At 40.7% G+C, this 18,289-nt stretch overlaps 1 protein-coding gene across 1 annotated transcript in view; it reads right to left on the bottom strand.

Moving 5' to 3' along the window:
* The window catches only part of CALB1 (calbindin 1), an 88,625-nt gene that overhangs the window by 24,349 nt on the left and 45,987 nt on the right, over positions 1-18,289 (bottom strand). Inside the window, 2 exon segments of the mRNA XM_073631929.1 lie at positions 6,782-6,838; positions 8,793-8,873. Of these exon segments, the coding sequence (XP_073488030.1) occupies positions 6,782-6,838; positions 8,793-8,873 (138 nt within the window).

The following is an 18,289-nucleotide window of genomic DNA, read 5'->3' on the forward strand; positions in this document are numbered from 1 at the left end:
AAGTACTAAAGCACCATGGGATGACAGTCACAAACCTCCTCCAGGTTGGACGTACTGTATATTACTAAGGGGGTAAGCTGATGAACTGGTGTTGGGTAGCGCTACAATGGTATCTATCAGTGGGACGTGTCTTATCAAGAGGACCCGTCATTTTGCTCAGAAGAGTAAACTTTGGTGTGTTTATGTACTGTGTGGCTTGGCCTATTATAGAGCATGTACCCAAGCTCCTGATGTCAGACCTGGGCTGCTTTTTCTGTCCTGACATGTGTACTGATGCCTTGCATATAACAAATAATAACCCCTTAACAACAGGAGAAAGCTAAACACAGATTTTTACAAGTAAAAGCGTCTGTGATAAAGCAAAGAATACGTTTTATTCACAGAATATTCATCACAGACAGAGATTTTTTCATTTAATTCTTGCTCCAGGAGCCAAGAAATTATTTTCTTTGTACCTGTGGCACTATCACAGGTGTTGGAAAGGAGAAATCTGAGAAGGTTCCATTAGTCACTTTTTCCAAACCAGTACACGGTTAATGAAGTATTTGTTTTATTATATTTGAATTATTATTTAATATAAAAAGTATCCCCCCCTCCTTTGTGCTTTTGCAGCAACAGATCACTTATATTAGTGTTTTTTTTTGGTCTAAGATAAGTGCCAGACCCCAGCTGGTATCTCAATTCCATCAGAGATTTCATCACTGGGATTTCCCATGATCATAATACTGAAGCACTGTATTTACATTGAGAGAGCTGTTAGGTTCAGCATTTATACTGAGTTCTGGACATCATCTGTCACTGTAGTCAGTGATTCCAGCACCAAAATTTACTGGATGAACCTACCACCGCTGATGCCCAAAACCATTTTAAGACCTTTGGGGTCCAGCGGCCATACTTGACCTGCAGTACTTTTCTAATGCAAGGCCAGTACATTTTAGATTACTCTACTTGTGTGTTGGGTTGCTATTGTAGATTAATGGCATGGCACATCATAGTTACATAGTTACATAGTAGGTGAGGTTGAAAAAAGACACAAGTTTATCAAGTCCAACCTATGTGTGTGATTATGTGTCAGTATTACATTATATATCCCTGTATGTTGCGGTCATTCAGGTGCTTATCTAATAGTTTCTTGAAGCTATCAATGCTCCCCGCTGAGACCACCGCCTGTGGAAGGGAATTCTACATCCTTGCCGCTATTACAGCAAAGAACCCTCTACGTAGTTTAAGGTTAAACCTCTTTTCTTCTAATTTTAATGAGTGGCCACAAGTCTTGTTAAACTCTCTTCTGTGAAAAAGTTTTATCCCTATTGTGGGGTCACCAGTACGGTATTTGTATATTGAAATCATATCCCCTCTCAAGCGTCTCTTCTCCAGAGAGAATAAGTTCAGTGCTCGCAACCTTTCCTCATAACTAAGATCCTCCAGACCCTTTATTAGCTTTGTTGCCCTTCTTTGTATTCGCTCCATTTCCAGTACATCCTTCCTGAGGACTGGTGCCCAGAACTGGACAGCATACTCCAGGTGCGGCCGGACCAGAGTCTTGTAGAGTGGGAGAATTATCGTTTTATCTCTGGAGTTGATTCCCTTTTTAATGCATGCCAATATTCTTTTTGCTTTGTTAGCAGCAGCTTGGCATTGCATGCCATTGCTGAGCCTATCATCTACTAGGACCCCCAGGTCCTTTTCCATCCTAGATTCCCCCAGAGGTTCTCCCCCCAGTGTATAGATTGCATTCATATTTTTGCCACCCAAATGCATTATTTTACATTTTTCTACATTGAACCTCCCATGTAGTTGCCCACCCCATTAATTTGTTCAGGTCTTTTTGCAAGGTTTCCACATCCTGCGGAGAAGTTATTGCCCTGCTTAGCTTAGTATTGTCTGCAAATACAGAGATTGAACTGTTTATCCCATCCTCCAGGTCGTTTATGAACAAATTAAATAGGATTGGTCCCAGCACAGAACCCTGGGGAACCCCACTACCCACCCCTGACCATTCTGAGTACTCCCCATTTATCACCACCCTCTGAACTCGCCCTTGTAGCCAGTTTTCAATCCATGTACTCACCCTATGGTCCATGCCAACGGACCTTATTTTGTACAGTAAATGTTTATGGTGAACTGTGTCAAATGCTTTTGCAAAATCCAGATACACCACGTCTATGGGCCTTCCTTTATCTAGATGGCAACTCACCTCCTCATAGAAGGTTAATAGATTGGTTTGGCAAGAACGATTCATCATGAATCCATGCTGATTACTGTTAATGATACCGTTCTTATTACTAAAATCTTGTATATAGTCCCTTATTATCCCCTCCAAGAGTTTACATACTATTGATGTTAGGCTAACTGGTCTGTAATTGCCAGGGATGTATTTTGGGCTCTTTTTAAATATTGGTGCTACATTGGCTTTTCTCCAATCAGCTGGTACCATTCCAGTCAGTAAACTATCTGTAAAAATTAGGAACAACGGTCTGGCAATCACTTGACTGAGTTCCCTAAGTACCCTCGGATGCAAGCCATCTGGTCCCGGTGATTTATTAATGTTAAGTTTCGCAAGTCTAATTTTAATTCTGTCCTCTGTTAACCATGGAGGTGCTTCCTGTGTTGTGTCATGAGGATAAACACTGCAGTTTTGGTTACTGAAGCCCCCCGATTCACTCGTGAAGACTGAGGAGAAGAATAAATTCAATACCTTCGCCATCTCCCCATCCTTTGTAACCAGATGTCCTTCCTCATTCTTAATGGGGCCAATATGGTCTGTCCTCCCTTTTTTACTGTTTACATACTTAAAGAATTTCTTGGGATTTTTTTTTGCTCTCCTCCGCTATGTGTCTTTCATGTTCTATCTTAGCTGTCCTAATTGCACCCTTACATTTCTTGTTGCATTCTTTATAAAGTCTGAATGCTGAGGATGATCCCTCAACCTTGTATTTTTTGAAGGCCTTCTCCTTTGCTTTTATATGCATTTTTACATTGAAGTTAAGCCATCCAGGACTTTTGTTTGCTCTTTTAAATGTATTACCCAATGGGATACATTGGCTAATGCCCTTATTTAATATGCTCTTAAAGCAAACCCATCTCTCCTCCGTATTCTTTGTTCCTAATATTTTATCCTAATTTATGCCTTTTAGCAAGGTTTGTAGTTTAGGGAAGTTGGCTCTTTTGAAATTTAGTGTCTTTGTATTCCCTTTATGTTTCCTATTTGTGTGATTTATACTGAAACTAATTGACCTGTAATCGCTGTTACCTAAATTGCCCCGTATTTCCACATCCGTGATCAGGTCTGTATTGTTGGTAATCAGTAGATCCAGTAATGTTTTATTTCTAGTTGGTGTGTCTACCATCTGACCCATAAAATTGTCCTGCAAGACATTAAGGAACTGGCGAGCCTTAAATGAATGCGCGGTTCCCTCCGCCCAGTCTATGTCTGGATAATTAAAATCCCCTATTATGATGACACTTCCCATCCTTGCTGCTAATCCAAATTGTGATAGGAGATCTGTCTCCACTTCCTCCCTCAGGTTAGGGGGCCTATAGCATACTCCCAGTATTATTTTCCTCTTAGCTTCATCCCTTTGGAGCTCTACCCATAAGGATTCCACCTCCTCTCTAGCTCCCTCAGTGATGTCATCTCTCACATTCACTTGTACATTATTCTTGATATATAGGCATACCCCTCCCCCTTTTTTACCCTCTCTATCCTTGCGGTAAAGGGTATACCCTTGAATGTTTGCCAGCCAATCATGAGAGCTGTTGAACCAGGTCTCTGAAATTCCTACAAAATCCAAATCCTCCTCGTACAACAGTATCTCTAATTCACCCATCTTGTCCGCCATGCTCCTGGCATTGGTGAACATGCCACATAGTTTAGACTGGTCGCATATTGTCCTCGTATTGGGTGTTTCGAGATTGCAACTAGGACCTGCTACTATACTCACCTTGTGTTTTTGTGCTTTGGTTAACCTACCACTAATGCCCCCAATACTACCCTCTGGAATATCTTCTGCGCTGGCTATCTCTGCCTCTGGACCCCCCCCCCATCGCCTAGTTTAAAAACCCCTCTAACTCTAGCATCATATTATGCATTACTATGCTTTGTGGTAAAACATGGTTTAACTCCTGTATTAATGTGAGTTATCACAATGCATGGGTGTAAACCTAGCTTCAAGCAACACTGGAGCTGAAAACAATGTCTTGGAAAACTGCAATATTCACAAACACTATGTCTAAGTGCTATAAGCCATGGGTCTGTGGGTCTCACACTTCCTGCTGGCAGATTTTTACTGTTACCTGATAGACCTGTGATTTTCATACATGTCCTAATTGCATGGCCTATGACAACTCAACATGGCTCCCAGGTACTCATCCCTTCCATTCCTTTCTTATTTGGTCACCCCTCTCAACCAAATCTACCTATAGGCTCTCCCTATTTTGGTTCTACAATCAAAACCTTGCGCTGGTTACTTAAATGCTTATTGTAGCACTTCTTATACCTTGATGCAAATGTAAGTAATGTTGTATCTATGCGACATGAAACCAGTAATGCATATGTTCTATTTAATGTCTTAATGTCTCTAATTTTTTATAAAAAATCTGGGACTGAAGTGGTTTAAGAAGTTCTAAACTAAACACCCAGGTGATACCAAAACCCCAATTCAGTCTCAATTTTAGTACAACTCTTTAAAACAACATCTCTGGTATTTATGAGACCCTGAGGCTCTGGTATCTAAGCATTTGGGTCATACACAGAAAAGAGAACAATTATGATCTTTGTGTGGTCATTGCTGCTGTCTTGCAAAATATGAATTAGGTAAAGAAAAGAAGCACTTTTTTTTCTTTCTACCCTTCATATGAGAGAGATAGTTAAAATGGTTAATATGCTACATTTAAAGACCTAAGCAGCATTGCTTTAGAGACTACAATTTTTTTTTTTTTTTTTTAATCAGAGTACTTCTTTAGGATCACCTTTTTTCCAAGGCAAGGGCAAGTATAAACTATTTATGCCATACTACATATATCAAGTAAAAATTAACTGCACTTAGTGCTAAAAGATATCAAACCTAAACTTGGTGAAAGCAGCAGCACTCACAGACACTAGACTACTGTGATATCAGGAGTATTAGCAACAATGTGTTGCGCCATAGGCGTGCGCAAGGGGTGTGCCAGGTGTGCCTGGGCACACCCTAATCCTGGAATTGGCAACCTATCAATTGTGGGCAGGTGATAGGTAAGCCGCGATCCTTACTTGCCGACCCCCATAACCTGGACAGGGTAGGCGGCTGGAGTGGAAATTAAAGGACCGATCTGTATTTTCTTCTGCAGCAGCTGAAAGTAGGCTTCTCCTCCTCTTCCTCTCGCCAATATTCAGCTGCCACAGGAGGAAAATACAGGGGATTGGTACCAATGTATGCCACCCCTCTTGTCCCAGTTCCTTTTCTTTCTGCTGCCCAGGTCCCCCTGTGTGCTCACCTGCTCCCCCCATTGTTTTAGGATGACAAGTGGGGAAGAGGCCGGTTAATATGTCACAAAGGCATATGTGTTGGAGCTTTGAGGTGCACACCCTAATACAATAGGCTGCGCACACCTATGTGTTGCGCATTACATACAAATGCCCAATTAATATTAACACAAATTCAACTGGGAAAGATAAACCAGGACTCTAAATAAAAGTCCCAAGGTAGTCACAAATATTGTGTCAACTTGTGAGATATCATCCTTTGAAATGTCATGCTACTCCAGCATGCCTCGGATGGCATTATGTGAAACGAAACGCGCAAGGGCAGGGTCAAGCCGTGATGTCATCCCGCCAGTTTGGATGAGCGGCATTCGATTCTGTTAATGCCTGGCTGTTCCTTTCTTATTTGTGAGTATGCAATTTGATTTTCAGTGGGAACACAGGGGTACACAATTCTAGCACTCCAGCACTGAATGTATATAATGGCAAGGGATGCTGGGGTGTGCTGGAGGGTCTATTGATGCTGGCTTCTGGGGATCTATTGTCACTGGGGGCAATCTATTTTACTGCTTTTCTTGTTATCATTAACTATTATCATTAACAAATTCCATACAAGCACCACAAAAGGATACTTGCTTCTGTAGTCTCTAAAAGGGGCAGACCTAGGAGGTAGTTAGGGGGTTGGAGAAAGGGGCATTGCTCAGAGGTGGGTAGGCGTGGAGACAAGGGGAGACTAGAAAGGAGGGAGTACTGACACCTATTCTCTGAGAAAAAAAGCCCTGATTGTAAATAAATGATTGGGAAAACGGCTACACTATTTAGGTCCCTCTCCCCCCTTCCACATATGATACAGGGTTTTAATGTATGCAGTTGGCATCATCCTTCTGTGGGAGATCCAAAGCGATTTCAGACCTCCTGTATTATGAGGTCTCGGGCTCTGGTAAGCAATTTTATTTGGTGGTGGCTGGAGCACTGGAGTCGGTGAAAGTGTTTTGCGGGCTGATATCTCACAAGTAGAAACACATACATGTATATATTTAGCTCTGTTAAAATAGCTCCAGTGTCAGCCTTTGAAAAGGATAAACTAGTTCCAAGCTTTCATAAGTCTATTGCGAAATCTGGTTTGAACAGTATTATGTCATTAATTACCACTTGCTGAGATTATATTTTTCTGTAATGACTATGGTGCCAAATGTATATACTCTTTGAATTTAACCAACAATTTATCTTATTACATTCTGAAGAAAAAATTATATCTAAAACATTGAGTATGCTATCTGCACCCCACAAGCAGTATTTCATATGTTTAATATATATTACCTTAAGTTCATCTGTTTCTATGAAGCCACTGTGATCAGTGTCATATCTCCGCCAGGTCTATAAAAGACAAAAAAAACATTAAAAAATGTCTTGTGATGACAACAGTTCAATAAAACATTTTTTATTACATCAAGTACTATATCTGCTTGAGTTCCATGTTGGGTAGAAACATCATTTAAAGAGCCTCTATCACTTTTCCCATTCATGGCAAAGGGACAGAGGGGGTTATTTACGAAAGACAAATCCACTTTGCACTACAAGTGCAAACTACCAGCGCAAAGTGCACTTGAAATTGCACTGAACGTGCACTTGGAAGTGTAGTCGCTGTAGATCTGAGGGGTAGATCTGAAATGAGGGGAAGCTCTGCTGATTTTATCATCCAATCATGTGCAAGCTAAAATGATGTTTTTTATCTTCCTTGCATGTCCCCCTCGGATCTACAGCGACTGCACTTCCAAGTTCACTTTCAGTGCAATTTCAAGTGCACTTTGCACTTGTATTATTATTATTATTATTCAGGATTTATATAGTGCCAACAGTTTACACAGCGCTTTACAATATAAAAGGGAGACAATACAGTTATAATACAATAAAATACAAGAGGATTAAGAGGGCCCTGCTCAGAAGAGCTTACAATCTAATAGGGTGGGGCAGGTGGTACAAAAGGTTGTAACCGTGGGGAATGAGCTGGTGGAAGTGGTAGGAGATTAGTTGGAGACGTGATAGGCTTTCCTGAAGAGATGAGTTTTCAGGGATCGCCTGAAGGTAGCAAGAGTAGGGGATAGCTGGATAGATGGAGGTAGCGAGTTCCAGAGGATGGGAGAGGCTCTGGAGAAACTTGTAGTTTGCACTTGTAGTGCAAAGTGGATTTGCCTTTAGTAAATAACCCCCAGAGTCTCCTGCTACTCCACCTCCCAATCTGCTGCTATATTTCCACAGATGTTTACAATCTTCATTGTCTTAAACGTAGTACACATGGGCCGAACGTCAGGTGGCATCAGCCGGTTCAATAGAAACTGGATGACATTTGGCCCGTGTGTATGATAGTCGGTCCGAGAGAAGCCAGCCAGCTTCTGTTGAAAGGGCATGACCAAAAAGGTCAATGGCTGAGAGTGCTGACCGGAGTATTCTGCCGGGGGGGGGGGGCCCTGTCAGAACACAATAGAACAGCAGGGGAGATTGCTGTACTAACATTAGATAGTTAGTACAGCAGCTCTTTCCTGAGCTGTCAGTTTTTTTCCATCCCTGCTGGGTTGAACGAAATCTGTGAGCTTTTGTGTTCTGTAGTGACGTAGAAACTGGTTGGAGGAACCACAGGGCCCAGAAGGAGACACGCTATCTGACACACCCGTAGGAGTCAAATAGCAGCCCAGAGCTCTTCAAGATGGCAGAAATCTGACTAGCTGTCCACCAAAAATTTGAGTATAAAAATTCTTATTTAACAGGTTATATTTGTTTGTTTTTTTTACATTTTTACAGGGTCACTATAACCTTCCTCAATCTACCTATAGTCCTATTAGCTGCACACATTTAATTGTAGCACATTCACCAGTTATATAATACAGAGAAAAAAATGCTGGAGGTAAAATTCTGATTTCTATTAACTTGGTGGGATGTTTAGCCTGCTGCATTTTAACTCTTGTAATAGTTTTATTATTATTATTACTGAGAAATGATATTTAAGGAACGTTAAAGGGATAATTTATCAGACCAATATGAAAATACATTTTCCTTTCAGTTTCAATATGTTAATGTAAGTAAATATGTGAGCCAAACGTAGAAAAAATTTTACAGTAATATTATCTCGATAGATGTTTTATTTAACCTGACACAAGACAAGCCATAAAGGTGAATACACATTATTGGGTAGAGTTAGGGTTAAGTGAGTTGGCTGCCAAAGCAAACTACCGAGCAAGTAAGTAATACAGTTTTTCCTAGTTCCATGGATGAATGACTACATTGGTTATCACAGGCCTGTATGTCCTTTTCTATGGAAATAGTTCTGTAATACCTGCATGAATTCTTCACTTGACTTCAGCTGCTGTCTGAAGAACAACAAGAAGTTCTCTTCAGTCGGTAAGATCTGGGCGAGCTGGAAAAGGGAAGATAATGGAAATGAGATGCATATTTTACCAGGCAGTCTTCAAATGTGGCTATGCAGTATGTGGATAAATCAAAGCTTTGCTCACAAAGGGTGATTGCTTTCCTGTCTTGCTTCAAAGTAAAAAATAAAAGATCTCAAAAAGAGCCAACCGCAAAAGAATAGAGTGAATATTTACCTTCCCCACTTCCCGTGCCTCCAGGCTACTTCGTTCCAAGAGAAACCCTCAGCTGAAGTCCTCAGGTCATTTGACACTTCCTGGAGTGTCACAGGACACAGTAGTGATGTGGGGGATGGTGAGAGGAACCACTGAACACTGTGGTTGACTAACAAGATAGACACTCCCGCATGTGTTGGATTAAATAACAACTCATAAGTAATTACAAATCGTTCATTATGAATGGCACCCCATTGCACCAAGGTAACAGACCTGTGTTGCAGCACAGAACAATGCTTAGTAACACACTATCATGCATTGAAATTCACTGAATTGGGAAAAAAGGTTCTTTCCAGTTTTCGGCGCACTGGGGTACATTGACAGCCCATTTGAAATGAATAGGCTGCCCTAATGTAATGCACATTGCTGCAAAAAGGTATAATGGGTTTTTTAGAAATATGTTCTAGTATAGGTAACCTTGGGAACATATTTGTTGAAGCAGAACTTTTCTCCTAACTTTTTTTTTTTTTAATTCAGTGCCCCCAATGTGTATCTGAAGAAAACTGAGCTTAGAATTAAAGTTACTCCTTAGCAATCAGCCTTTAATAAAGAATTGCAGCAAAGAAAATGATCTTTTAATATAAGTTTGACTTGTTGTATTATTGCACCTCTTAATCTTAATTACATTTTTCAGTTACTAAATGCAGTCTGTAATCTTCCTGAGTCTATGGAATATATATAAGTCTGCAAACCACCTGGGAGAACATTAGCTGCTTGCAGTGTGCTTGCAGTTCATGGCTTCTGTGATTTGCAAGTTAAACACGGGTTGCAGTTGCTAAAGTCAAGTCACCTAACAGTACATCCATCATTTGCATAACTGGCCCAAGGGCAACTAGGTAGAGCTTTGGATTTCTCTCCCACAGTTTTTAGGGTGAGAATGAAAATCTGATTTCTCAAGTTTTGAAGGATATTGATGGCTATAAAACTAGCTTTGAGTGCAGGAATGCCTTCTGTTTTCAGAAAGTTCTGCTGAGATCCATTGAAAACTAATGCCCATCTGCCCTCATTTATCACAGTGTAGACAGGTGAGTGAATGTTAAAAACAGCTACAGGCAACAAATGTGTAAAACACCTTTCCTTCACTTATGTATTGCTATGAAAGTCATAAAATCATTTAATATTCAGATTCTATGTTTATAAAAAATGTGTTTTGGTCAGCAACATGCGGGCTAAATACTGAAATCAGGCTTTCAGAAATGTCTGCTTTGTAAGCTGATGGCCAAAATGGGTAGATACCTAAAAGGATGTAGCTAGTGGGGCAATATTCATTAATATTCCAATTAAAAAAAAAAGCAGAGATGGCAAGGAGTCTGTAAAGTCCCAGACTGTGAAAAGTATTGTCATTCCCTTGTGTTACATATAACATGTATAATGTCCTTAAAATATTGACTTTTTATATATTTTCTTTATTTAATATAGTAAATAACTAAACAAGTGACATTTTATACAATATTCATATTGCATATGAATATTTTGTGTTTATATTTAACCAGCACCTGCAGCTTTAGGCTTTTTTTCACGTTTTCTTTATCTCCTTTCCTTCTATTAAAAAAAGCCATTTGTTTACAGGTCTCAATGGCCCAAGCTGAAATGTACACAAGTAAATGAGTCAGAACAGCAACTCCCTCTTTTCCCTCACCATACAGGCATCTCTGAGGCTGAAGGAAAAAAAAAATGACTGCTGTTCCCAGTCTTTAGAAAGTATATTATATACAGTCATATTAAAAAGTAAAACACATCCCATGGGGATTGTTGACTTTTTCAACATATTTGAACAAGCAAACATTAGATCTTTATTCTACATATAAAGGTGATATACTTGAATAAAAACACATAAAAAAATTCAATTATCATTTAAATAGAAATATTATTAGATGTAATGGAAAAAGTAAGTAAACCTTGGCATCAAAAAATCTGGTATTGCCCCCATTAGCAGAAATGACTTCTTGTACGCATTTTGTATAACTGTCCAGTCTCTGACATTGACATTTTTGACCACTTCTGCATGCAATTTTTTCAGTTGCAAGATGTTTGTGGGATTCCTTGCATCAAATCTGGGTTTTGACTAGAGCACTCTATAACCATATATTTCTTTCTTTTGAACCATTCCTTGGTGTGTGCTAGTGTATTTCACAGCATTATCATGATAAAAGATTCAACTTCAATTTCAACTTTTGGACCGATGGCCTTACATTCTCATCAAGTACACTTTGATATGATGCAGAATATATATAGCAGTTGATTCAATGACTGGGAGCTGCCCAGGCCCTGAAGCAACAGAGCAACTACAAAACCATAACATTTCCATCACCATGCTGCACAGCTGTTATGAGGTTCTTCTTTTGAAATTCTGTCTTCAGTATATGAATCTGTCTGGTATGTTCATAACAGCTCCTGTCTTAAAGTACTGGTCAGAGAAACCATAGGATACAAGCTTAGAGAAGGCATCGCTTGGCAACAGGAAAGAGGTATAAAGAACCAAGAGAGAACCAAGAGCTCAAAGAAAAAATAAAGTTGAAGACAGGGAATAAAGGGAAGCCATCACAATCACTCCAAAATAACCAGACCCACAGCTCAATGAGAGGACAGACTATAAAAAATGGAGGTCAAATTATATAGCATTTTCCATAATATGCCACAGCTTTGCTGAACTTATCGAGGGAATCGTGAAGGCAAGTAGTTGAGATATTCCATCAGTTTGACATCTCAGATCCTTGTATGTAGTTCTATAAGGGATAAAGGCTCAGTGCTTTTTTCATTTAAGGGCTACCGGGACTCTTGCTGCAGCAAGTATAAGCGATAATAATTTTTTGGAAGGTTTAGAAAAGTCATGCGGGGCAAGCCCAAGATGTAGGTTTTAAGAGAAAAGGGGATCCAGGTGTCAAACACGTGTTGAACTAAAGTATGTTGAGTCTCTCAGTATGGATAAGTAAGTGAGCAGTGCCAGTATATACAGTATGCTGAAAAGACCTGAGTTCTTTCTTACAATGCCAACATCTATCATTTACCATTGGGTATATAACATGTAGCAGTTCTGGGGTTCAATACCAGTACTTACATACTTATATGATATAATCTATTATACATAGATTTTCTTTCTATAGTGTGCATATCAAAATTTTAGATGCTTGAGACCATAATATTTGGCATACCTCCAGAGGAATCTTTTATTTTTTTTCAAATTACACTTATATGGGGTTTGTAGAGGGAGTGTGTTTAACACCCTACACATACCAGATATTAACTCTTTACAGGAAGGGCCCACTATGGAAGCATCCCCAAGGTGGGAGACTTTTTTTATAATTGAAATGTGTTAGAGACTGTATGGGCACAGTGACAGATTTGTAAAAATCCGTAGAATGATTACTTTGGCAGGTTTCTCTTGAAGTTCTGTCAAGGGAACATATTTTTCTAGTTCTGACATCCACCAGGTGTCTGAAATGAAATAAGGCCTTAGACATTTAGGGCTGAGACAACTGTGAGGTGAAACTGTTCAGAATCATGGAGAAAGATGAAAGATGCCACAAGGAAGATATAATTAAGGACGAGTCTGTTGTCAGGGTATACTGGCATTATGTGTGTCACTATATATTTCTATGAAATGCCATAGTACAGAGTAACTTAGATATTTCAATGTCCACATTGCTGCTCCATAACATGGAGTTAGGATTGATAGGTGCTATCTACAGCTACTCCACTTCAGTTTATCGATTGTAAGTGTATAAGGTAGAAAAGAAAGTCAATGCTCTCAAATAAGCTGACAAAGACTACAATTTCACTTTGAAAATGAGGAACAATGGCAAATATGATTGTAGATTGGGCGTTATAGGTCTGTAGGTCTTTTGGTAATTCTGTCAAATGTGCATAAGCTCATTTGAATACATTTCAACAAATACCAACTTATTCCACCCAAAAATGGTATTTTCGCTTTAAGGGAGGTTACCCCCTGACATACCACATTTGGCATGTCATTTTTTTTGGGGGGGGGGGGCACGGATACCCTCTTTTTAGAGGGTCCCAGCTCCCACTTCCTCCCAGCGCACCGCATCACCGGAAGGGAGATCACCTCTCCCCACTCCCTCTCGGCAAACATCTGGGACACGTCACAGGTCCCAGATGCTCGCCCGGCCAGTCATGGCAAGCGGTGCGGCTCATGCATGCGCAGTGGGTGCCCGGCTGTGAAGTCACAGCCAGGCACCCACAGTTACAATGCCTGCGCCACAGAGAGGAGGGGGAGATGAGCGGGGCTTCGTTCCCCCCGCATCGCTGAACCCTGGAACAGGTAAGTTTCTGATTATTAAAAGTCAGCAGCTGCAGTATTTGTAGCTGCTGACTTTTAATTTTTTTTTTTAAAGCAGAACTCTGCATTAATCTGACCTTTCATAACTAATTTGCACAATATTTGCACATACTTAAAGGGGTTGATTTACTAAAGGCATTGCGCACTTTGCAAAGTGCAGTTGCACCAGAGTACAGTAAATGAGCAGAAGCTCTGCTGACTTCCATCATCCAATCATGTGCAAGCAAAAATGCAGTTTGTTTTGTTTCCTTGCATGTGATTGGGTATTCTTTGCAAAGTGAAGATTGACCTCATTTACTAAGTTCTAGACCAACTGTACTTGCAGAGTGCACAGTTTATTTGCCTCTAGTAAATCAACCCCAAAGTATAACTAAAGGCAAAACTTTTTTTTTTTAGTTTTGCATAGAGTGGAGAGGGATTAGAACACCAATTAGGTTTTTATTCTCTGTGCCCTTGTTAAAGAGATCCACCCTCTCTATTTGTCCTGTTTAACATTATCATTTAAAGTGAAAGTAAAAGAAATTCCAAATTTTTGGTTGTCCCCAGAAAAGTGATCGAGGGGAAATCTTTCAATGGGGACATTAGTTCTGGTGACCTGAGGGCCCCCAAGGAATTCCCTTAATTTTCGGGGATTTCCTCTCACTTCCTGTTTGGCTATGGGACAGGGAGTGAAGGGAAGTCTCCATAATGGAACACAGATGGCGAAAAAACATCTTACAGGGGTTATAACCCTTCCATACTCTATTCATAATGAAAAAAAAAAGTTTTATAGTTCTACTTTAATAAAATGAGCTGCATTTACATACTATATATTGAAAGCATAACGCCCTTCAGTAATGTAACCATGTTACCTTAATATGTTCTAAACTAGCAAGTAAGCACCAAAACATATGATCCTTAGGCAATAGTATCAACCAAAGGAGTTGGTTTACTAAAGGCAAATCAACTTTGCACTACAAGTGCACTTGGAAGTGCAGTCGCTTTAGATCTGAGGGGAAGATCTGAAATCAGGGGAGCTCTGCTGATTTTATCATCCAATCATGTACAAGCAAAAATGGTGTTTTTTATTTTCCTTGCATGTCCCCCTCAGATCTACAGCAACTGCACTGCCAAGTGCACTTGAAGTGCAAAGTGGATTTGCCTTTAGTAAATAAACCCCAGAGTATTATTTACTAATGGTTCACAGACCAAATCAGTGTGAGAGAAATTTTCCAAGGTTTAAAGGTTCGTCTTTTAACCACCTTCCAGCCGGCCACTGCACATATATGGCTGGGTAGGAGTTTCCTCCTTCTGAGTGGATGTTCAGGAACGTCCCTCAGAAGGAGGGGCATCATGCGCGCGTGACCTCGCAGCGGCGCAATCCCGATGCGCTCGTGTTACCCGGACACGGCGCATCTCTGATCGGCAGGAGGGCCCTGTGATTGGCCCTCCTGATGGCATGACGACTGTGTCCGATCACAGCCATCATGTGATGTAAACAGAGAGCTGGTTGCTAGGCGATCAGCTCCCCTCTCCTCACACGGAAGTTGTCAGTGAGGAGAGGAGAGGGGATCACTGCTGCCAGCCGGTGATCAGTGAGTATGAGCTGTTTTACAGCTTTTTACACACTGGTCACTGGCACAGCGTCCCCACACAGTGTAAACACACAATGTCCCCTATATAGTGTCCCCAAAACACTGTCCCCACACACTTGTCCCCACACATGTCCCCACACAGTAAAAACACCTGTCCCACATATGTAACAGTAAAATCATATGTCCCAATGATCATCTGCACACATATGTCTGTGATCATCTGCACACATATGTCTGTGATCATCTGCGCACATATGTCTGTGATCATCTGCGCACATATGTCCGTGATCATCTGCACACATATGTCCGTGATCATCTGCACACATATGTCCGTGATCATCTGCACACATATGTCCGTGATCATCTGCGCACATATGTCCGTGATCATCTGCGCACATATGTCCGTGATCATCTGCGCACATATGTCCATGATCATCTGCACACATATGTCCGTGATCATCTGCACACATATGTCTGTGATCATCTGCACACTTATGTCTGTGATCATCTGCACACATATGTCTGTGATCATCTGCGCACATATGTCCGTGATTATATATGTCCGTGATCATCTGCACACATATGTCTGTGATCATTTGCACACATATGTCTGTGATCATCTGCACACATATGTCTGTGATCATCTGCACACATATGTCTGCACACATATGTCTGTGATCATCTGCACACATATGTCCGTGATCATCTGCGCACATATGTCTGTGATCATCTGCACACATATGTCTGTGATCATCTGCGCACATATGTCTGTGATCATCTGCGCACATATGTCTGTGATCATCTGCGCACATATGTCTGTGATCATCTGCGCACATATGTCTGTGATCATCTGCGCACATATGTCTGTGATCATCTGCGCACATATGTCCGTGATCATCTGCACACATATGTCCGTGTCATCTGCACACATATGTCCGTGATCATCTGCACACATATGTCCGTGATCATCTGCACACATATGTCTGTGATCATCTGCGCACATATGTCCGTGATCATCTGCGCACATATGTCCGTGATCATCTGCGCACATATGTCCGTGATCATCTGCGCACATATGTCCGTGATCATCTGCGCACATATGTCCGTGATCATCTGCGCACATATGTCTGTGATCATCTGCGCACATATGTCTGTGATCATCTGCGCACATATGTCTGTGATCATCTGCGCACATATGTCTGTGATCATCTGCGCACATATGTCTGTGATCATCTGCGCACATATGTCTGTGATCATCTGCACACATATGTCCGTGCTTACACAAACCAATTATTATACACTTTTTTTTTACCAGACATGTAGCAGAATACATTTTGGCTTAAATTTATGCCAAAATTTTATTTTATTGGATTTCTTTTAAAACAGAAAGTAGAAAATATTGGTTTTTTTTTAAATTCCGCTCTTTTTTTGCTTATATTGCAAAAAATAAAAAACTGATTTGTGAATAAATACCACCAAAATAAAGCACTATTTGTGTGAACAAAATGATAAAAATTTCATTTGGGTACAGCGTTGCATGACCGCGAAATTCTTATTGAAAGTGCGAGAGCGCTGAAAGCTGAAAATTGGCCTGGGAAGGAAGGGGGTGAAAGCGCCCAGTATTGAAGTGGTTAATATAAAAGCTCCATGCCTTTTACACAGTGCTTAGTGAGCGGTGTAATCACACAGACCATAGAGGTGTAGAATGGATACATTTAGCATCCGTGTGCTGCTCCTCGCACACATGAATGATAAGCGCTTTAACAGAACCTTCAAACCTTCTGCGACCAACCATGTTATTTGATTACCAGAGAGAATGTGCTCTTTGCAGGATGTTGTTTGATTCATATGCAAAGCTCCACCTCAGTACAAGGATGTATAGAAGTCACCCTGTACTGCAAGTATGTACACGATGACATTCTAAAAAGTTATACAACTTGGCTTTGTTAACTTGAAAGCATTATAAAACTCAAAAGCAAACATTTATTATATTGCAGCTTACCAATTCTTAGATATTGTGGCTGCATGAGTTTTTTTTTTTTTTTAGGCTTTCTTTCTTTTATTTTTCACCTGGTGATTAGACCAGTAAGTCTGTTGTTTTTCAACAGAACAAGCTATCTTGCAGGTGTAGCAGTTAGCGGGTTGAGACAAACCATTTAACACTGACAGAAGTGCTTCCAGTGATCAGCTTTTATTTATTTATGTAAAGCCTTTATCCATTAAGGAACAATACTGTTGCTGTAACTTCTTAAAAAGTTTGAGCTGAAGTTTGGCGTTTGGTGTGTTTAAGCCTGCTAGTGCATCTAATGCCGCGTACACACGACCGGACTTTCCAGCAGACTAGGTCCGACGGAATCAGTCCATCGAACATTCTGATCATGTGTGGGATAATCCGATCGTTTTTCTTTTAAAAATCTGACGGACCTAGAAATAGAACATGTTTCAAATCTGTCCGACGGACTCAATTCCTATCAGGAAAACCGTTTGCCTGTATGTTGGTCCGACGGACCAAATACGACGCAAGGGCAGCTATTGGCTACTGGCTATTGAACTTCCTTTTTTAGTCCCGTCATACGTCATCGCGTTCAAAACGAACGGACCTTCGGTCGGACTTAGTCCCTTGGTGTGTGGGCAAGTCCGTTCGTTCGGAAGTCCATCGGAACTCAGCCGAAAGTCCGTCGGGAAGACCGTCGGACCTAGTCTGCCGGAAAGTCCGGTCATGTGTACGCGGCATAACACTTCCCTCCCCCCAGACTGACAATGCTGCTGTAAAAAGGTGTCTCTGCTGCTCCTTCATCCAGAGTGAAGGCACTCTAATACAGAAGGTGTGTTACTGCCTGCATTGTCAGGTGAAAACAAAGGGGGAAAATCCCAAAAAAAAGAAAACAAATGCAGCCACCAAATCTAATGACTGCTAAGCTGCAATATATACAAATTTTTGATTTTGGATTTAATACCACTTTAATGGTTTTAATTTTTATGTTTAGAGTGTGATGCCACCCTACATGGTCTTAAAGCAGAACTCCAGATTTTAGTCAACTTTTCCTCCCTTAAAACCCCCACATGTTCAAAAACATCTGGCAAGTCTGATGATACAAAAGGTAGGTGTGAGGTCCTTACTACCTCACACCTACCTACCTATGTAAGCACCATTCAATGCCAAGGTATTCCTAGCCCTGGCTGGCATGATAATACACCTGGTTCAGAGGAAGTGGATTGAAAAAAGTTGATCTTTATTCAACCTGCAAGACTGCCACCGACACATTCACTAATGAAAATGAATTATCACTGGGACAGCACTGGACTGAAGGTGGGT

This window comes from Aquarana catesbeiana, linkage group LG05 (genome assembly GCF_042186555.1).
Source record: "Aquarana catesbeiana isolate 2022-GZ linkage group LG05, ASM4218655v1, whole genome shotgun sequence".
NCBI classification, from domain to species: domain Eukaryota; kingdom Metazoa; phylum Chordata; class Amphibia; order Anura; family Ranidae; genus Aquarana; species Aquarana catesbeiana.